The 20,968-nt window shown below is 45.9% G+C and overlaps 6 protein-coding genes across 6 annotated transcripts; 4 read left to right on the top strand and 2 right to left on the bottom strand.

Annotated features, from left to right (window-relative positions):
- Window positions 1-6,828: 6,828 nt before the first annotated feature.
- On the bottom strand, window positions 6,829-7,032 carry BU24DRAFT_351364 (uncharacterized protein; the record flags this gene model as incomplete). Its single annotated transcript, XM_033523691.1, has 1 exon — window positions 6,829-7,032. A coding segment is annotated over one exon (204 nt), but the record flags the coding sequence as incomplete, so codon positions are not given.
- Window positions 7,033-8,887: 1,855 nt separating this feature from the next.
- BU24DRAFT_264171 (uncharacterized protein) lies at window positions 8,888-12,028 on the bottom strand. The gene is made up of 8 exons (XM_033522529.1): window positions 11,850-12,028; window positions 11,621-11,771; window positions 10,914-11,567; window positions 10,779-10,863; window positions 9,732-10,708; window positions 9,641-9,685; window positions 9,402-9,587; window positions 8,888-9,344 (listed from the first exon to the last, which is right to left on the bottom strand). The coding sequence occupies exons 1-8, from the start codon at window positions 11,874-11,876 to the stop codon at window positions 9,094-9,096; spliced, it is 2,376 nt and encodes a 791-aa protein (XP_033381422.1). The 5' UTR covers window positions 11,877-12,028; the 3' UTR covers window positions 8,888-9,093.
- BU24DRAFT_425642 (uncharacterized protein) lies at window positions 11,872-12,758 on the top strand. Its single transcript, XM_033528787.1, has 3 exons — window positions 11,872-12,145; window positions 12,196-12,576; window positions 12,620-12,758. The coding sequence occupies exons 1-3, from the start codon at window positions 12,092-12,094 to the stop codon at window positions 12,728-12,730; spliced, it is 546 nt and encodes a 181-aa protein (XP_033381421.1). The 5' UTR covers window positions 11,872-12,091; the 3' UTR covers window positions 12,731-12,758.
- A 484-nt stretch (window positions 12,759-13,242) lies between these two features.
- BU24DRAFT_264076 (uncharacterized protein) lies at window positions 13,243-15,080 on the top strand. Its single transcript, XM_033522528.1, has 6 exons — window positions 13,243-13,509; window positions 13,554-13,590; window positions 13,639-13,718; window positions 13,804-14,171; window positions 14,221-14,382; window positions 14,483-15,080. Exons 1-6 carry the CDS (start codon window positions 13,303-13,305, stop codon window positions 14,712-14,714), a joined length of 1,086 nt encoding a protein of 361 aa, XP_033381420.1. The 5' UTR covers window positions 13,243-13,302; the 3' UTR covers window positions 14,715-15,080.
- A 325-nt stretch (window positions 15,081-15,405) lies between these two features.
- Window positions 15,406-17,777, top strand: BU24DRAFT_425640 (cytochrome P450). The gene is made up of 6 exons (XM_033528786.1): window positions 15,406-15,911; window positions 15,973-16,315; window positions 16,366-16,562; window positions 16,611-16,761; window positions 16,818-17,285; window positions 17,338-17,777. The coding sequence occupies exons 1-6, from the start codon at window positions 15,585-15,587 to the stop codon at window positions 17,475-17,477; spliced, it is 1,626 nt and encodes a 541-aa protein (XP_033381419.1). The 5' UTR covers window positions 15,406-15,584; the 3' UTR covers window positions 17,478-17,777.
- Window positions 17,778-17,834: 57 nt separating this feature from the next.
- BU24DRAFT_425639 (terpene synthase) lies at window positions 17,835-20,826 on the top strand. Its single transcript, XM_033528785.1, has 7 exons — window positions 17,835-18,107; window positions 18,168-18,531; window positions 18,582-18,678; window positions 18,728-19,486; window positions 19,547-20,147; window positions 20,203-20,276; window positions 20,333-20,826. Exons 1-7 carry the CDS (start codon window positions 17,952-17,954, stop codon window positions 20,436-20,438), a joined length of 2,157 nt encoding a protein of 718 aa, XP_033381418.1. The 5' UTR covers window positions 17,835-17,951; the 3' UTR covers window positions 20,439-20,826.
- Window positions 20,827-20,968: the final 142 nt, after the last annotated feature.

Here is a 20,968-nt window from a genome sequence, read left to right as displayed (position 1 = left end):
TTTGTATTGGCTAAGGTAATTCCAAAGGATCAAATACAATTTGTTATTGACTACAAAGAACTCCTACATATGAAATCTGGCAATCTTATATATCCGTCCTTCCTAGTCCTTGCTTGGTGTGCTTAACATCCTTGGCAGTTGAGCACATCAAGCACTGCTTGACTTGCTCGATCTTCTTGGCAATTGAGCACGTCGAGCACGTCACATGATGTCAGATCACGTGATTTTTGTTCTTGGGTGTCATCAAGCCCTCTTGTCTTGATCTCCGACTTCCTTCCATCCCAAGTACTTGATACCTTCCTTTGTCCTCATAGGTTCTAGTATCGTAACATAATACTACTATTAAAATAATACTAGCTAAGATAAATATTATAAAAGTTAGCTAAAAGATTAGTGTAACGGGGTCGTCTGAGTGTAGACTTAGACACGTGACCTCGAAGGGGTTCTGTCGAGTAATGAGGGCCGTAGGCGTAGTATCGGTATACTAATAGAGTTGAACGTCAATCAATCACTATTGTGTAAATGTGTTGCCAAAGATGTCACAAGTAATCTTCCGTTAGGAAACTGGATGCAGAGAACTGTATCGTGGATTGACGATGAGGACCTATCTATGGGATACATTCTGCTTATATACATGAGTCCACTTGGCGGATTCGTTGGGTTCGTGGGACGAATCCACGAATCCGTCACGTGTCCAAGTCACGTGCCCATATTGTGGTCAGCCTTGTCTGCATAGAGCCTGTCCGCGTCCTCCTGTCCCCATAGGTCCTCCTCGTAGGATTCCTCGTCGCCCTCCGGCCACTCAGAATCGTCACTGTTCGGTTCATCCGTAACAATTATTAATACTTTAGTATTTACTATAATTAATCTATTTTTACTAAGATAGTATATAGGTAAAAAAGGTTTTAAGAAAGGAATTACCTACTTATCTACTAAAGCCTATATCTGTTAAGATCGAGGATCTACTAGTTGGTTCTTGGGGATAATCTAAAGAGTAACGTGAAGCAGTTGCGAGGCAAGAAGGATAATAGCGGTAGAACAGTAGAGTGTATTATCCGATACTAACTTAGGTTGAACACAGAAGGCCATAGGGGCATTCTGGGTTCTCTATATAATTCCTATCCTCACCTCCTCACGGGTGAGGTGGTGAGGACCAGGGTCCATCCTTACTTCCTCACAGGTGAGGGAGTGAGGATATCACGTGTTGGTGGTCCTCACCGTTAACCGAGTGAGGAGGTCACGTGAGTCACGTGACCCTACCCCTCATAAGCGCTCGGTCATCCGGTGTCCTCGTTGTTGCTACACTGATCCATTGGGTGTCGTTTCTTGGATTGTAACATCACCTCCCCCTTCTATAGTCCTGTCCTTAGGACTCAGTGGTCCGTGTCCGTTACTATATAAGCAGCGGCTTTGCCAGTATGTCTCCTGTAACCCCTCCCTCAACATGCCGTCTGACAGTCGTGAGGATACCCTCCGTCTCGCGCTTGAAATTAGACGTAACGGCTATCTGGTTCCTATCTCTTGTTTCCGTTGTCTTGAAAAGAATCGGGATTGTTACATTATGCCGGTTTCTGGCAGAAAGGGTCTGAAATGCTTGGAGTGTGTTTGTTCGGGGCGTCCTTGCGTGGGTGCAACGTGGGCTTCGTTGGACAAAACTCGTGAAGAGTTGGTGAAGAAGGTGGAAGAAGATGAGAAGGTTCTTTTGGAGGTATTGGCTCGTCCGATGAGGCATAAGAAGATGTTGGCTCTTGCGAATGATCGTGCGAAGCGAAAGGCAGAGTGTCTCTCCAATGCATTGGAGGAGTCGGGCGAGGAAGTTCGTGCAGAGGATCCAGTTTTCGTCGATTGTCCCGCGGCGGATGCCTTGACCGGCTACTCCGGGGTGATGTGGGGTCTGGAAGCTGCTATTGATGATGCTACTGGTACCGTGTGCTAGTGATTGGGTACGTCTTCCTTATTGGTCCCGGTGATTCGTCCTTTTGTCCCGCTTGCTTGATCTCGGGTCTTTAAACTCTCTGAGTTTCTGCTGACAATTGCCCAGGTTCTCCTCTGGTTCCCAGGTGTTTTCTTCCTCTGAATACCCTTTCCATTTGATCAGGTATTCTGTTTTTCCTGCGACCCGTCGCATGTTCATGATCTTTTCAACTTCAAACTCATCTTCCTCTTGGGTTTCGTAGTAGAATGTTGTTTGTAACGGTGTGTCTTTGTCGGCTGGTTCTAAATACGAAATGTGGAATGTGTCGAATATTTTTGCATCGTCGGGGAGTTGGAGTTGGTAATTTACTGGTCCTTTGACTTTGGAAATTAAAAACGGTCCGACCTTAACGTGATCGAGTTTTTTGCTTGGTCGTCGCGTTCGTAAATTCTTTGTGAGCAAATATACCTTATCCCCCCTTTTAAGCTGAGGTGCCGTTTTTCTTTTCCTGTTGACATATGAAATGGTTTTGCGTTGTGCTTCTCGGATGTATTCCTTAAGGTTTTTGTGGAGTCCCTTTAACTTGTCTGCCTTGAGTATGGCTTTCTTGGCTTTAATTGTTTCGTAGCTTGATTCAAAGAGATTTGGGTGTTTCCCGTGGTTCGCGTAGAATGGTGTTACGCCTGTCGTTTCCGATATATTGTTGTTGTATGCCAGTTGTGCTATTGGTAGTAGTGATACCTAATTGTCTTGTTGTTTGTTGCAGTATATGCGGAGGTATTGTTCCATGGTCCGATTTGTTCTTTCCGTTTGTCCATCCGTTTGTGGGTGGAAGGCTGTGGATAATTTTCGCTTGGTGCCTAGCTTTCCCATGAACGAGGTCCAGAAATTGGATGTGAAGAGCTTGTCCCTGTCGCTGATGATTGTCTTCGGTATCCCATGGTAGCGGTAGAGTCTGTCTTTTATTACGTCTGCGAGTTGTTCCGCAGTGTAGTCCTTTCTAAATGGAATGAATTCTGCTGCTTTCGTGAGTCGGCATACAATGACTAGTATTGCGTCGTAGGCTGTTCCTGTGACTGGTTCTTTTGACGGTGGTAGTCCTGTGACGAAGTCCATTGATATGTCGTCCCAAGGTGCAGTAGGTAGTTGGATCGCTTGCATTTCTCCGTATTTTGCGTGCGTGCTGTGTTTGTTCTTTTGGCAGTCTGCGCATTGTTTTATTATTGTCGTGACTTTCTTCTTGAGTCCTGGTATGTTGTGGTGTCGTGAGATAACTTCCATGGTTCTTTGAATTCTGGGATGTCCATACAGTGGGTCGTTGTGGTATTCCTGAATTGTGTCTTTGTTGGTTTTCGGTATGTCCTCGCGTTGGATTATTAGGTTGTTGATCTCGTGCGATGGTCCCATCGTTCTATCCTTGTTTACTTGAAGTATCGAGTTGTTGTTTACTTGATTCTCTCCTGCGATATCCCTTCGTCGACTAAGTGCGTCCGCTCGGCCGCTTTCCTTTCCTGGCGTGTGGATGATCTTGAACTTGTACTGTCCGAGTTCCTCGGCCTATCTTACTTGTCGTCGGTTAAGCACCTTGGTGGTGGTGAAGTAAGTAAGGTTCTTGTGGTCGGTGTAGACCGTGATCTCTGAACAACTTTGCATATAAGGTCTCCAGTGCTGGAATGCGTCTACGATTGCCATGAGTTCCTTGTCATGTACGTCGTATCGTTCCTCGATGTCGGTGAATTTTCGCGAGTAGTAGGCTACGGGGTGCCAGTGTCCGTCTCGGAACTGTAGTAACACTGCGCCTATCGCTAAGTCCGAAGCGTCCGTCTCGAGCTTAATAGGTTCGTTGCTTTGGAAAGTTATCAAAGTCGGTGCCTCTGTACTTGCTTTCTTCAGCTTTTCGAAGGCTTCTTTCTGATCCGTGTCCTATTTGAACTTGGTGTCTTTTCGTGTTAGTCTGGTGAGTGGGATGGTTATCTTAGAGTAGTCTTTGATGAAGATCCGGTTGAAGTTGCTGAATCCTAGGAATCCTTGTACGTCCTTGACTGACTCGGGTGTCGGCCATTCTAGGATTTGTTTGATCTTTTCCTCGCTCATTCGTACTCCGTTTCTCCCTACTCTGCATCCTAAGAATTCGACTTCTTCCTGGTGCCATTTGCACTTCTCTGGTTTGAGTCGAAGATCGTAGAATCGTAGTTTGTCTAGTACTTGTTTTACGTGGACCTTGTGCTCCTGTAACGTTCTTGAGTAAACCAGGATGTCGTCCAGGTATGCGATAACGAATATGTCCAAGTATTCTCGGAGGGCATTGTTGATGAATTCTTGGAAGGTTGCTGGTGCGTTTGTGAGACCGAAGGGCATCACGCGGTATTCGTAATGTCCGTAGCGGGTCCTGAAGGCGGTCTTCCATTCTTCTCCCTTGGCTATTCGGATTAGGTTGTATGCTCCTCTCAAGTCTAGTGCAGTGAAGTACTGAGCATTGGATAGTCTATCCCGTAGTTCTTTGATGTTCGGTAGTGGGTAGCGATTCTTTATCGTGATGTCGTTGAGTTTTTGGTAGTCTATGCAGGGTCGTCCGTTCGGTTCGCCTTTCTTTTCTGCGAAAAGGAATGGTGCTCCTGCGGGTGACTTCGATGGTTTGATGAATCCTTTCTCGAGTTCTTCCTGAAGGTATTCCCTTTGTATCTTCAGTTCTTTCTCGGATAGTTGGTATATCGGCCCCCAGGGTGGTACCTTCCCTGGTAGCAGCTCTATCCGGTGGTCCCAAGGTTTATGTTTCGGTAGCGCTTCCTTTCCTTTGGGTTTCTTGAACAATTGCTCCCATGGTTTGTATTCCGCTGGGATGTCGACTGCAACGTCCTTTTCTTCTAGAGGTGTGCTGGTCCTCTCTTCCCTTACCTCGGTCCGTTGGGTAGGTGTGACCGTCGTTTTCTTCTGACGCCGTCGTTTCGAGTTTATATTGTTTAACTTCCTCTCATCCACCGCTCGCGTCGTGGAGCGCGTAGGCTGGGTCATGCGGGCACAATCGCATCCCGTCATTCTTAGTTCTTTTCTTCCCTAATCTATTTGAGGGTTGTGCTTCCTTAGCCATGGAAGTCCTAATACGATGTCCCATCGCATATCCATTACTCGGAATGTGATATCTTCCTCGTGTTCCTGAATTGTCATTCGTTGTGTCGTTGTTTCGTGCGTGATTCCGTTTCCTTTGGTCAGTGTCGTCCCATTTGCCGCTCCTACATGTATGGGTCTGTCGAGCTGTGTTCTTCCAATCCGGTGTTGTTTGGTGATCCGGGTGGACATAAAGTTGTCATCCGCTCCTGAATCTACTAAGGCTCTCAGAGTCCTTCCTCGGATTTCTGTTGGAAGTAGCAGCATCGTCGATCCCTGTGGTTGGTACATGTTGTTTAGGCTAGTGGGGGTTGAAAAGCGGTACGTTCTAAAAAAGGAAATAGATCGAAGCCGTTCTCCTTCTTTTCCGCTTCGTGGTCTTCGCAGTCAGGGTGAAGGCAGGTTTGCCAGTGTGCCTGTCCGCAATATCCATTGACCAAGATTCTTCCTCTCATCGTGGTTTGGTAGTCTCGTCCGGGGAAATGTGTCGCTAGCCATTTATCCCAGAGATGCTTCGCACAGTGGTCGTTCTAACATTCATCTGGTATCCATTTGCACGTTCTTTTTTCGGGTGGAAACCTTCCTTCGGTGATCTTGGCGCCGTAATGGGCCTTGCAGTAGGTCTCGGTGCAAAAGCTCCAGTGGATCAACGGGTGTTTGGGGTTTCTTGCATCGGCCCAATAATGGTTCACTCCGTAGTCCTTTCGTAGTGGTGCTCGTTTGTTGGATAACCGTTTCTTCGCGTTTGGGTACGTCTTTTGTTGATACTCGATACATTCTTGTCGTGTCGTTTCTTTTGGTAGTCGTAGGTGCCTTCCTAACGCGACTTGTTCGGCTTTTCTTCTGTTATTCTCTTGATCCTGACATTCCTCAGGGTGATGTGGTTCAATGTTTTCCTTATCCTCGTGGTTTGAACAGTATGAGCAGGGGTGATCGATGAAGCTCCAAAGGTCTACTCGTTTTCCGGGGTGCGGTGTCGGGGTTCTATCGTCAGCCCAACTTGGTTCCGCCCAGCTTGGAGGTGTCGTAAATTCGTTGGTTGCTTCTACGTCCTCGGGGTCTTCGTAGAGGCGGCCGTCCTCTGACGGGGATGAGGGCGTGTAATCCCGTTGCTCGGGTTGTGTTCCTAGGACAGTCCATTCTTCCAGTTCCTTGCGGTTTGGCGATGATGTCTGGAGTACGTTCAAGGTTCGAAAGACTTTGTTCTTGTTTCGGCAGTCTCGGGTTATGTGTCCTTTCTTGTTGCAGGTATAGCATACAATTTCCTTCTTGTTGCCGTGTTTCTTGAAGCCTGGTTTCTTTTTCTGAGTGCTCATTTGGTTCATGATCACTCCTTCCATGGGTTGTGGTCCATACGGATCCCTAGGTCCTCGCGGCGTTGCAGCACCAAAATGTCGCCTCCCGTTTGCCTGTCGATTGTAACCTGGGTTGTGTCGTTCATCCTTGGTTTCCAGGTATAGTTCGTAAAGGTCGTTGTCAACGCGTATTGCCTCGTTTTGCAAGTCCGACAAGGTTACCAGGGCGGCTCCGGATCGCATAAGCTCTTCCTTGACTCGTCTCTTAAGACCTTGTCGGTACAGCGTCATCAGTGCTTCGTCGTTCCATTTGGTTTGAACGGAATATCGTTGGAACTTGGCGGTGTAGTCGGCGGCCGACTTGGTCTGCTTGAGAACTTGGAGTTGTCGTTCGGCGTGTTTTTCTTCGTTGGCTAGACCGAAGTTGGTCTCGACGTGTTTCTTGAAGCCATCCCAGCTGCCCATGACCGGACAGATGACCTCGACTTCTCCTTTCTTCAACTCTCTCAAGTCCTCCTCCACGTAGGGTTTAACCCATTCGAATGCGTCGCCCCTCATGTAGCAGGCTGCGTACGCGGGTTTGTCGCTATCATCCATATCTTCCTCGTGATACTTGAAGTGTAACTCCATGCGTAGGAGCCATACTCTAGTTTCCTTCCGGTCCCCATAGAAGAGGTCGGGCTTATCGAGTCGCTTCATGTTGCTGCTGTCAGACATCTTGAGGGTGTTCAAAATGTTAAGATCGAGGATCTACTGGTTGGTTCTCGGGGATAATCTGAAGAGTAACGTGAAGCGGTTGCGAGGCAAGAAGGATAATAGCGGTAGAACAGTAGAGTGTATTGTCCGATACTAACTTAGGTTGAACACAGAAGACCATAAGGGTATTCTGAGTTCTTTATATACTTGAGGTGATCATAGTTCCATGATCACCGGGAATTATGATCATGATCGTTTTGCTCACAGTGATCATAGCGATCATTGATCATAGTGATCATAGTGATCATGGTCACGTGAATGGTGGTGTCCCGTGGTGTGCGGCGGAGCGGCCCCCTTCTTATAGCGGGTCTTCCTAGGTTGGATCGTAACACTATCTAGTTATATAACCTCTACCCTCTATAATAGTTTATAGCCTAGATAGAGAATATACTATCTTTCTATACCTATACTACCTAACTAGCTACTTAGCTAATAACCCTAGAAGATAACTATCCTGCATCCCTATTAGATAACTTGCTGATATCTTTACACCTAGCCCGATCCAGAATCATTGCTCTAGTGCCCTGGCAAAATGTTACGATACCGGAACCTATAAGAGCCAGAAGGTGGGATGGAAGTCGGAGATCGGACTCAAGGAGCCTGATGACACCCAGAGAAAAGTCACGTGATGGAACATCACATGACGTGCTCAGCCTGATCAGTTGCCAAGGGGAACTGAGCAGACCAAGCAGTGCTCAGTTCGATCAGTTGCCAAGGGGAACTGAGCAAACCGAGCAAGGACTAGGAAGGACGGATATATAAGATTGCCAGATTTCATATGTAGGAGTTCTTTGTATCTGATCTTTTGGAATTACCCTACCAGTACAACAAGTAGCTTATCCCCTTGGATAAGTCAGAGTTATTATCGTGTCATGATACTCGCTTTACCCTATACAAACCTCTGCGACATCCCTTCACTTACCTTGTGTAGTAAGTCGAACCTGTCGTTACACAAAACCATCGTTATCATCATCATCATCATCATCATCATCATCATCATCATCATCATCATCATCATTATCGCGACATCCATCGTCATCAACAGCCCAGCATCCAACCATCAGACTGCGCACTTGATCTATCCAGCCATCCACTCTCTGCTACCGGTGAAACTCTCCCTCCTACCGTACTATCTGTTCTTCCTCGGTCAGACCAACCCCCAACATTGCAGGGAGATGAGGATGACTTCATACCCGTCATCGGCCCCTTTCGACTCGTTTTGTTTGATGATCGATCCAATGTATCATCAGGCTGCGTGATGCGAGGGAGCCCTCATCTACATGAGCTGTAGTTGATTGAATGGCCCATTTCGGCCCGCAGTTTACCAGCACCAGGCTCTTTGGCCCCCGTCTGCGTGGGTGGGTGTGCCACTCAATGTGTGTCATCAATACTGTACTATGTAGTGCCCTCGTACCCGGCTGTTATGACTGGTACTGCGTCCACGGCACTGGCGGCATCCTTGCAGCCCCCAAATCCTAATGCAGTCGCTCTGGGTGTAACATCACTTCGATCGGATAGACGTGAGAATCTGGCGAATGACGGGCAATGAGAAGTTGAGAGGCCAATATGCATTCCAATATCTAGGGGTCGACAATCTTTCTCACGAATCATGGACTATCTTCGTCTATTAATCGCCCTTGATTGATCTTTCCCAGATATACTGCGCTTCTCAGCCTTTTCAGCATTTTGGGTGTTTAAGATTGCTTTAGAATACCATCAGGTACGCTGCGTTTGTAGGGCAGCTTAGCACTTTTTTATAGGTGTTAGGTAGATTAAATGAACCTAATTACTTAACCGTTATACTTGCTTATTGCGATTAAGAAAAGTAAGTCCCATGTACGCTAGCACTCGGTAGATTGTTCCAATGATGAAAAGCATTCTGACATTCATATGAGTTTCATAGATAACAGGTAAGCAGAGATAAAGTAGCTAATACTGACCCGAAATCCAAATCGATTTGACCTAAAGTGTAACCTGTCCACTTGGCAGCGGCTTCAATATCATAGAGATATGAGAAAGGAGTCACATGGGCGTGAAAGTACGCTTCAGAAAACCAGGTCTGGTACCAAGTAAGTAGGTTGATACAGAATGCTGCGATAAGCTTACACCAGGACACATTCGCCATATCCATTCAAGATGCCACGATTTCACTGTAGAGAGAGATGGCCCGTATCCCCCAAAGATTCCTATGATGAGGCTCACAATCATAGCAAGCAATGGTCCATCCTTTCGTGACACGACCATCGACACGGCACACGCCAGGCCATATATGCCTTATGAGCAATGTCAGTATCTACTGAAGAAGAGTTAGAATTCGTCAGACAACTCACAGTAGAAGTACAGCAGATGAGAGAGGTAGAGCTGCCCGAAAGGCATTATTGGTGTCGCTAACAACGCGTAGAAAACCGTGAAATGGAGCGACGATAGCCCTATGCGAAAGAATGTGGACAAAATTTTGCCTATGAAATAAGCTGATCGACTGTGTCCAGAGGCAGTCTCCCGCCAGTATAGCGTCTCTTTTGTTTTCGTAAGCCAAAGGTCTGCTCGCAATGGGAAGCCCAAAACTTACTCTCTTCACCAAAGGTCTTGACTCCTGGTGCTGCCGCTGCCAGCCCTGCTCTCGCTTAGCTTAATTACTGTATGTGCGTAGTGTATCTCACCTATAGCTAGACTATTCAACAAACCTAACTCAGAGACTAATGTGTAATTTGTAGAGCTTGAAAGAAGTTCGAAAGGAGAGAGATAGACTCCTTGAAACAAAAGACCGTCCAATTGGTACACTGCAAGCCCGATCATAAGTCCTGATATTGCACCAACTACAATTTCTAGTATGAAACCCACTTTCTGTCTAGATTGTTGAGTCCAGGCCCGTAATAGACAGTAGAATATTTGTCGGATTTGTGGGGCGCCTCTTTGTGCAGCTGCAGCCGCAAGAGCGTCAGTCTGAAATTTTTGACGTGTGTTCTGGATTGTCGCATTTTGAGTTGATGCCCTCTCTCCGCCTTCATGCCCTTTCCAGATATCAGCCAAAGAATGAATGGAATGGGGTTCATGTTGAGGTAGCAATGGAGACGCGTATCGTTGGGTATCCCCAGAGACTATATCTATGATCGCGTCGGCCGGATTGCATTCGTCCGAGATGGAATACCCTAGATCTCTGAAATAAGACACTGAGTCTTTCGTGTTTCCGAGATAAATCTGCCGACCACCCGCTAATAATAACACTCGATCCAATGACAGGAAGATCTCTCGTCGAGGTTGATGAATTATACATATAACGTTCACTCCTAGATCAGAAAGTGACTTGAGAAGCTTGATAATGGAGAGAGCCGACGTTGCGTCCAGGCCAGATGTAGGTTCATCCAATATGAGCATCATAGGTGCGGCAGCGAGCTCAATACCGATGCTCACCCGCTTTCTTTGACCCCCTGAAAGGACAGGGTTTATCACGTCTCCAACAAGACTATTTTCGACATGTGAAAGGTCGAGGCAATGTATCAACGTATCTACATGCTCCTCAATTTCTCGTCTTGTCCATCCTTTTGGAAGGCGTATAAGGGCCGAGTGGAGTATATTTTCGCGAACGGTTAATTCCGGAAGTACGATATCATCTTGTGGAACGTATCCAATCAATTTCCTAAAACTTTATGACATATTGTTAGATACAAGTGTCTTCTTGGATGAGGGATAGGAAAGTGATCCAATACGTTGTCATACTCGTCGGGGTTCCATTTATAGATGTGATACCAGACGTTGCCCTGGCCTTGCCAGTAAGAACTTTGACGAAGGTTGCTATTTCACGTCAGCCAAATGTACAATTGTAGGAAGAAACATAGTCATACATTTACCAGCGCCTGAAGCTCCCATGACGGCAAGCAAAGAACCGGGACTGGCAGACCCTGTAACATCCTTCAGCACCTCATTCACCATTCCTTGTTTCCCTTTAAGTGTAAATCCTAATTTCTCAAACTCGATTTGTATTCTTGCGGCGTCTGTACCGATCCCTCGTTTTGAAGACTCTACAAACTTCTGCAAGCCGTCATAGGTCTCAAGTATTTCGGAATTGCGTTGGGACGATCTTTTTCGACTCAACGGAGTGCAGATAATGGCATCTTTGACATGCAGGGGAAGTTTCATGTGTCGTTTGACGCGAGTTGGAAGCCATGGAAATAGAATAAAAAGTAAGATCAGAACATCTATAAGAACGACAATTGTGAGCCCAGTGATTGGCATTTGCTTCGAACTTCCAGCCGGACATATGTGGATTCCACTGCATAGTCGAGGTCGTTCACTTCCTGTAGGACAAAAATGCCCTTTCGGGCATTGTAATTTTTGTCTCCCGCCCAATGGACAGTAGTAACCTGGAGCACAGATATGTGGCTCATACAATCCTTGAGGCTCTGGACATATGTTTTTTATCATGAGTAAGCGTCTGGCCTGGCATTGTTTTGTAGGTGGGCAATATTGGGGAGGGTGGTCTCCGTCGTTGTTGGGACCTGAAATGATTAGAATATTGTGAGTCAAAACAGACCTAATGAAACGTTCTCACAAAAAAAACCTGGACTACAATTGTCGGAGGTAGTGAGGTTGGTGGGAGTATCACCGGTCAGACAAGGCGAGTTGGCTGATGACATTATCCGTAAGATGGAAGGGTGGGCATGCCAGCAGACCCTGAAAAAAGGGAATGAGAGGACGGTTCTCTGATGATGAAATATACTTAGCTGCAAGGCTGGTAAACGGTTTGAGAGGGGGGTTAATAAGCGAGACGGGATACCAACTCGTAAGATTGCATCGCACAGCATCATTCAATAATGCGTGGGAAGAAATATAAGATGGTCAAACATTCCTGGCAGCTTACTAGCGATCCATCATCGTTCTCATTCTGCAAATCTATGTTCGTTTGCCTAGTCGGGGATCAATATCTATGTTCGTTTGCCTAGTCGGGGATCAATATCTATATTCGTTTGCCTAGTCGGGGATCAATATCTATGTTCGTTTGCCTAGTCGGCATCAATCAGCAATGGCCGCACCACCGGAGAAGACTGTACGCGATATCAACGGCAGTTGGCTTTTGGTTTGTAATATTGTATTGCCCATTCAACGTGCAGCTAATAAAAAGTATAGAACAAGGCATTATCGGGTAGTACAGAGAAATTAATGGCGCTCCAAGGTGTTTCTTGGCTCATGCGCAAGGCAATCTTACTTGCTGAAATCACCATCTGCATCGACCAACACGGCTCAGGACCGGACACCACAATAATTCTCGAGAACAAAGCCAATTTCGGTATCAAGGCAACTACTGAAACGAGGAAGCTCGACTGGGTCACTGCATACCACAAGGATTCTATTTGGGGAGAAGTGTATGGTCGCAGTAAATTCGTATCAGCAGCGGAAGTATCTCAAGACGCTACACTCATGGGACTATTTCAGCACTTCGAGATGGAGGTGCAAGACATAGTATACAGCGAGGCAGGTGCTACCAGTGGAACGTGGAATAGTCAGATGGTAAGACGCGAATAATTCAGATGTAAATGTCGCTGATCGTCAGGTTTGGGCATTTGAAACTATCTCTGAAACCCGGTATTTTGTTCGCAACACTCGCGTCAGTAAAGCTGCCGACGAAGAATTCGCTCGGATTGTATACGATTATCTGCAGTAAAGAGAGGTTCGTTGGATTTGTACAACCCAATAGATCCTTTAACCATCAGGATTAGGGAATTTTGTATGAACCTGGTTGTTTTGAAAGCATGCTCATGTGCATCACGGAACCTATTTGTTTATGAATTGGTTATGTAGAGATCCAAATCAATGGTCAGCAGTGACCGCTCAAGATCAGACCCTTCTTTAGTATTTGAAAAGTTGTCGTTAGGCAGAAGGTAGCTTGTTCTTACCTATTAACTATCAATACACTTAACTCCCAACTTGCATACACATATACAGATATGCATTATGAACACTCATTACTAACGTAGACCGCTTTAGGCGACAACGAGTGTCATACTTTTGTCACTAGAACAAATCTTTTCCAAGTTACCGCTAAGGCTTGTTATTTTTCCATTTTTGAAAGACGACGCAGTGTAACATAGTCTACCGTATTCGTTCACTAGCCTAAAACATGGCTTATCATGTAGGCGATTGCCTTCTGCTGTATTTATCTATGATAAGCCCCCCCTTGCAGCTTCGAGCATCCGCCTCACCTCAGTCAAATCCTAAAAGTGATAAGATCGTACTATGGTTTCGTTATCATTCTCCAAAATCACCATAGAGGAGATTAACTATCAAATCTTACACTACAATGAGAATCGAGGGCATGTTGTTATAGTTGTGACATCAATTTTCTTTACACTTGCACTTCTAAGTGTGGTCTTTCGCTTTGTCACAAAGAAATTGCGAGGGATCAAATGCCACACGGAGGATGTCCTCATCTTATTTGCTTTGGTATGTGGGTAAAATGTAATGTTAGACTCCAACTGACAAAATAGATATTGGCCATTGGACTTTGGGCAGAAGCACTTCTGTGTATGCTTTGTAGTAGATGATACATTTTTTGAGCTAACGAAGTCGTAGCTGTTAAATTCGGCGCAGGCAAGCACAGCATGCGTGTGGTTCAAGAGGGTGGAGTTGATTACATCTCGAAGAATCTTCAGGTAAGAAAGTCAAGTTAACGAAACAAGAAACGTTGGAAATCTTAGGTCTTTTTTTAACAACAACTAGATTCTACTGGCTCTCCAGATCACCTACAATGTGGCCCACCTTTCTGTGAAGGCCTCAATACTCTTTTTCTACAAAAGGATCTTTACATTCGTGGTTATAACTTTTAAACGAGCGTGGTTTGCCATTTTTGGCTACATAATTATCACCACGCTTGTTGGAGTTATTCTCGTCTTTACCCAATGCCGTCCACTTCGATACGCCTGGGATGAGCCGAAAGGTATAGAAGGGGAATGCATCAACTTGACCGCTCTTGAGATTTCCACTGGAGTTCTTATTGCCTCTGCGGATCTAATGCTCCTAGTTCTTCCAATGCCGGTACTTTGGTCGCTGCGTGTGTCCACTAAAGAGAAACTGTTACTCTGTGGTCTGTTCGCGCTTGGGCTTCTGCGAGTATCCATATATCATCCTCAAGATTCATCAGCTAATCTATCGCAGTGCTTTGCTCGCCAGTATAATTCGCATAACTGTCCTCGGACAGGTTGTCAGTAGCGTCGATTTTACTTGTAAGGATTTCCCTGCCTTTTTATCTATTCTTTTGATGCATGACAAGGTTCTGACACAAGTAAATGTAGATGTGATGGTGAACGCCCTGGTTTGGTACGTATTAGATTCGCTATTTTCCTAATGACCTGTACTAAACTTCGTATTCTTTTCTCTCAAAAATTAGGCCACTAACCACTCCAGCAATCTTGAGCAGGTCCCTGGTGGAAGTTAACATCGGTATCATATGTGCATGCATTCCGACCATCAAACCACTGTTCAATCGCAATGCCAAGATACAGTCAACAATAGCAGTGGATTCAGACAACTCCAGGACCAGGTCTAAAACGAGGTCGAAGAGAAGTGAAACAGACAACGACACATTAGCAATATCACTCGATGAATATCCGCTGACAAGGAACTCCAGTATACCGGAGCCATCCATATAGAATGTAACGGCCAATTCAGGCTTGAGACAAAGTGCACCGGTTTCCTTTTTGGATCTCTTTACGTACAACGGATATTGAAGTGGGCAGTAAATTTTTTCATATGTGAATGCATGATAAAGGTCGTAAAAGGCTCACTGTTTGCATTCATGGAATTGTATTTTAGGCATAAATTGAAGAGATTGCTAGGTGTTAACCTATAATGAACGTAGATGATACAGTGATTAGAGAAATAGATTTGGAGATCGTCTAGAGGGTGTTGTAGGATTCTTAGATTTCTACCTACAGATGTATTTTCTATGATCGCGATGCCTTATCGTCATGTGCCATCTTACTACAGATTCAAATACGCCTCTAGTCTTGGCCAAGTTCAAAGTAAGGGATGCCTAGTTCAAAAAGGCAAATCACATGCAAGGTTCGCAGACTCATTGATGGGGAAGACTGACTCAATTATGAGCCGAAGCCTTATCTACAGAATGGGGTTGGTCTTACAGTTGCCTCCCAGCAACCACCAACATTCTGGGGTTTCTCAAACCTAAGACCGGTCGTCTGATAGGACGGTTCGTTACGAATAAGGAATTAATATTGTAATACTGCGTATTCCATCAATATCAGTGCGGCGAAGCAGTAATCCGCGCATAATTAAATGCGGCCATCATCCGATGCGACCATCGCCGATTGTAAGCCTGGGAGATGTAGATTATGTCGATGCCTTAATCAACAACTTTGACCCCGAGTTCTGGTCAGTCTTTTAACATTTATTTTGTCTCAACAACCCAGCGAAAGGTTTAGAATTTACCCAGCCTGATTCATTACTGCCGGGCAAGTCAAAATTTTTTCAAGACGTATCTTACATCTGAGAAGGCCTTTGACATGAATACCGTGGGACTCATCTTCGGTGTCAGCGTAGCCTGTGCTTGGGCTTTCAGTCTTTTAGTGTTTCGAAGTGGCATTAAAAGTTCCGCTACCAGCTCATCCAAGGCGAAGAAAAAGAATTCCATTACACCAAGCTATCCTCCCGGACCTACTCCATGCCCGCTGATAGGAAATGTTGTATCTTTCATTCAGCTGATGACCAAGTCTGAGAAGACGCTCATTCGCCTTGCATCTGAATACGGACAGACGTGTATGCTCTGGCTTGCAAGGAATCCAGTCCTTATCATTAATTCGCCTATCGTCGCAAAAGACCTCTTAGACAAGGTAAGTGATTATTTTGAATTTACCACCTTGTAGGAACATCACTTAGGCAAAAGCAAAACAGAGAGGAACATTATATTCTTCACGTCCTACTTTCAACGACTTCCGTGCAAAAGCATGGCCGTATAGACTTGTCACTACACCGGCAGGTGACACCTTTCGATTACTTCGGAGGATATATCATAGCCTGCTAGGACCCCAACAATCTGCTGGTTTACGTATCTACCAAGATCACGAATCTATCGTCCTGATTAATGCCCTAATAGAGCGCCCCGAGGGATTCTTGAACGAAGTAGAGCGCTTTGGCATGAGTGTCATTTTCAGCGCATCTTGGGGTGTTCGTCTAGCAAAACTTGACCACCCTATCATGACAGAGTATTACGCAATATGGGAGGCCATGCTGAAATGTAAGAAATCAATTAGCCATGTATGAAGGAAGAAAAAACTAAAATGGCAGACTTCCAACCTGGTTCACTTGCGATCGACTTTTTCCCCTTCCTTGCACATTTACCTGAGTTCCTGCAGCCAGCGCGAAGATTGGCCTTATCTCTCCGGAGACGAGAGATGAGACTAAACCGGGCCTTTCTTCGTACAGTACATCAGCAAGTGAAGAAAGGCGCGGCTCCGAACTGTTTTGGATCACTGTTGATCAAGGTAAGTCTATGCAACCAAGCACTGGCGTAACAAGTACTGAGAGATTAGCTGCAAGAAGATGAGGGGCTAGACGATGAGAGTGCATGTGATATCATCGCTATGTTGATTGGTGCTGGTTCGGATACAACATCTTCATACTTGCAATCTTTTTTTAAAGTCATTGCGTTGCATCCACATACGATGCAGAAAGCTCAAGCAGGTATGCGACAGGTCCAACGAAATTGAAGCCAAAACCTGCAAACTTACATCTTCTAGAACTTGACCAAGTTGTGGGCTTATCTCGCATACCTACATGGAGCGATGAAATGTCTCTCCCTTATGTCCGGGCACTTATAAAGGAGGTACACCGGTGGTCGCCGATAGGAAGTCTAGGCATTCCACACGCCACAACAAAGGACGATAATTATGAAGGAAAAAGCATACCCAAAGGTACTATAGTCTTCCCAAATCTTACAGTACTTAGTCGAAGCCCGGAGCGCTACGAGAATCCTGATGCGTTTGATCCTGCTCGGTTCCTAGGGGACGATCTGGATGCGTCCTCCTCGGCACTAGACCCCGACTACAAGAAAAGAGATCATTTCCACTACGGGTTTGGGAGACGTCTGTGTCAAGGTATCTTCGTTGCGGAAGCTAGTTTGTTCATTGCGGTGTCGAGGGTGCTTTGGGCGTTTGAGATTAGTCCGGACCCAGCAGCGGCCCCGCTAGATATGGATGCGAAGATAGGTAAGTTAACAAGCCAAATCCAATCGTTGCTGTATGTATTAATATTTCATAGATGGACTAGTTACCAAACCTAAGCCTTACCGTGTGTCGATCAAGGTTCGCAGTGCAGTTCATGACCGCACAATCAGGGAAGCCTTTCGTCAGTCAAAGACAGATATCTTAAACTTTGATGACATTGTCTTGGATGGGTAGAGTGAAACTCCTGGCTAGTTTTTGGTATCAGCAATGAGTTCTCGTAGGTGTTTAGGTGACATTTTATTATAGGGCTGCAGGTGTCCAGTCGCCGAGTTCCTTTGGTCATAGCTGGAGGGTCAGGCCAAGGCCAGGGCGCTCCCGTTGCTGCAACAAGGGGAGGACGGCACGACGGGTAAGCAAGAGCTTGTAAATTGTACAAACCAATCGGATGGTCAAATTTGTTTGTTGTCTTTGCGCCCCTCATGTTGTGTTACCCGCATTAGATAGACTGCACATACAAGGCAATTAAGACCCGAGTACCTAATAAAGCCAGGCACCTTCTTATTTAAGGTACCCACGCCCCAATATCCACGCCGCATTCTTGCAACTTTCTCGCCAACTCTGATTGCGTTGAATTGACTATAATCTCACTACAGCCATTATTCTCCATTCGACATCCCCACAACTGCCTTGCTCTCTGCGATTGTGGCCATGGAGAAGGGCCACTGGCTACCCAAAACTGATCCCACCCGCTGGCGACTTCGAACAAACGAAGGAGTCCATCTGTGGGCTTACATCTCCGACAAAGAATTTGAAATCGAGGACCCCCAAACCTTTGCAGAAAGATACTTTCTGGGCCTTTCACGGGTAGTACATTCTCACTTCAATGTTCCACATCAATATGCATTCAACTAATAGAAAAAACAGGAAAGCCACTCTTTATCTAAGCCTAAGACCTATTCCGACGCTGCACACAACGGTTTGCAATTTTACAAGAACCTCCAACTCACCGATGGTCACTGGGGCGGCAGCTACGCGGGCCCCAGCTTCCTACTCCCTGGAGTTGTCTTCGCCTTGTACATAACGGGAGGTGAGATACTGCGAGAATGGGCGATCGAAATGACGCGATGGATCTGCCACTACCAGAATGAGGATGGAGGATGGGGCCTGCATAACCATGGCCCGTCGACAATCTTCGCGACAGTCTTGTACTATGTGACACTTCGCATTCTCGGCATGGACACGGGCCATGGCATTATCGTGAAGGCCAGGGAATGTCTCCATGAGCTTGGTAGGCTGGTTACGTACCATACTACTACGTCATTATTCTAACTCGATCAGGTGGTGCGCTGTTGGCGCCGCAATGGGGCAGATACTGGCTCGCGTGCCTGAATCTTTTCAAGTGGGAAGGCGTACAGCCCGTACCCTCTGAGATCTGGTATGTGTGCATGAACAGGAGATACAATCTGTCTGACAAAGCTACGCAGGGCGCTCCCAGAATGGATCCCGTTCCATCCATGGAGGTGGTGGGTGCAATGCCGCGCCGTCTACCTCCCCGTTTCTTACCTGTATTCTAATAAATGCCAAATGGAACCCAACAAACTCATCCATGAGCTCCGCGACGAAATATTCTGCCAAAAATACGAAACTATCAACTTCGCGGCATACATGCACGACGTCGGTCCTCAAGACAGGAAGAAACCGCTCAATAGGTTTCTATCTATAGTCAACCATGGAATGAGGGTTTGGGAATGGTATTTTCGGCCACAATGGATACATAACCAGGCGAATAGTGTGGTGCGCGATCTGATTAGACGCGAAGACGAGAACACATCATACAACGATATAGCTCCTGTGAACAAAGCGTTTCACACGGTGGTAGTGTTTTTAAGTGATGGGCCAAATAGCGAGGCTATCAAAAAGCACCATGAGAAATTTCTCCCGTATCTCTGGAAGGATGAAAATGGAATAAATTGTGGTGGTACAAACGGCGACCAGCTATGGGATACCGCATTATCGATCATCGCCGTTGCTGAAGCCGGGCTAGGACGACGGCCTGAGTTTCGCGCCATGTTGGAAAATGCACATAGGTTTCTCGAGATTTCGCAGTTTCGTGACGATTTGGAGGACCCGTTTAGGCAACAGAGGAAAGGCGGGTGGCCGTTCAGTACAAAGGATCAAAGCTATGTCGTGTCTGACTGCTCGGCCGAGGGCTTAAAGGCAACTTTGTTACTTCAGGAAGAGCTGTAAGTTGCATTTATCACGATCTGGTTTGAATGTTACGTACAATTACTGACATTACCAAGCGGCTTCGACAAGATCATTGATACAGACAGACTTTATGATTGCGTTAACACCCTTCTGACCATGCAAAATCCCGACGGCGGGTTTGGAAGTTATGAAAAAGCTCGCACCAGCGCGTACATCGAACTGCTTAATCCCGCCGAGGTATTTGATCGCTGCATGGTCGAATACTCGTATCCGGAATGCACAACAGCCGTAGTGGGCGGATTGTCCATGTTTCGAAATTTCTATCCAATCTATCGCCGGAAAGACATAGATAGAACCATCGAGTTGGCTATGAAATATTTGGAGGCTTCTCAGCTCCCAGATGGCTCCTGGTACGGATCTTGGGGCATCTGTTTCACATACGGTACAATGTTTGCACTTGAAGCATATTCCGCTATAGGTCAGACTTACGAGACGTCGAGAGCCGTCCAAAGGGGTTGTGACTTTCTTGTGAGCAAGCAGAAGGACGACGGTGGATGGGGTGAGCATTGGGACAGTTGCGAATACCAGACATACGTTGAGCATGAGGAGAGCCAGGTGGTGAATACAGCGTGGGCTGTGCTAGGGTTGATAGCTGCTCAATATCCAGATAGAATGGTTGTTGTGCGGGGACTTGAGGTATGTTTCTTAACCAAGTAAAAATATCCCTCGTGCTGACATTCTGGGTTTGTAGTTGATAAAAAGTCGTCAGTTACCGAACGGCGAATGGTTGCAGGAGGCCGTTGAAGGTATCTTCAACGGTACTTGGTAAGGAAACAGTGCATGCTCTACTGCAATGCAATAGCAAAGCTAACCACGTTTAGCACAATTGAATATCCAAACTATAAGTTTCACTTCTCGATTCGGGCTTTGGGTCGGTATGACCATTATTACATTCCTGCATTGAAGGAAGTATCACGCAATACTTGAAGCTTGTAATATTATTATTATTATTATTATTAAGTTACAAGGCGATTATCTATCTAGCTGACTCTGGGCTTACCGACCCTTCTCGGATAGACTGACTATCATGAATTGTCCTGCGATGTTTTGAGAAAGGAAAACTGTGGGCGCCTTTCAACGAGCGGAACAGCTCTACCAGGTGCCTAGATTAAAAACCTCTCGCTTCATTTTCTTTCAGTATTAGTGCTTATCATAGGTAACTACTCTTGTTATAGTTTCGAGAAGAAAGAATGAAATAGTGAGACCCTTCACTACAAATATTATTACTTACACTCCAAGATTGCAGTGTGGAAGACTCCTATTAGTCCCGGGGACATTTACTGAACAAGGCGACGTCAAGCACCAGGCGACGTACAGCTCAATATAAACCGTATTTCTGTTGTTGCCTAGCGAATCATAGATGTCGTAGATATATTACTCCACATGACATCACTCCATCCTACATACTTACATAACCAATCAAGAAAGACAACTCTCATGCATTCTGCCTGAACGAT

This window comes from Aaosphaeria arxii, assembly GCF_010015735.1.
Source record: "Aaosphaeria arxii CBS 175.79 unplaced genomic scaffold BU24scaffold_7, whole genome shotgun sequence".
Lineage (NCBI taxonomy): Eukaryota > Fungi > Ascomycota > Dothideomycetes > Pleosporales > Aaosphaeria > Aaosphaeria arxii.
Note: the sequence above shows the minus strand (reverse complement) of the source record. Positions and strands in the feature narration are given on the sequence as shown.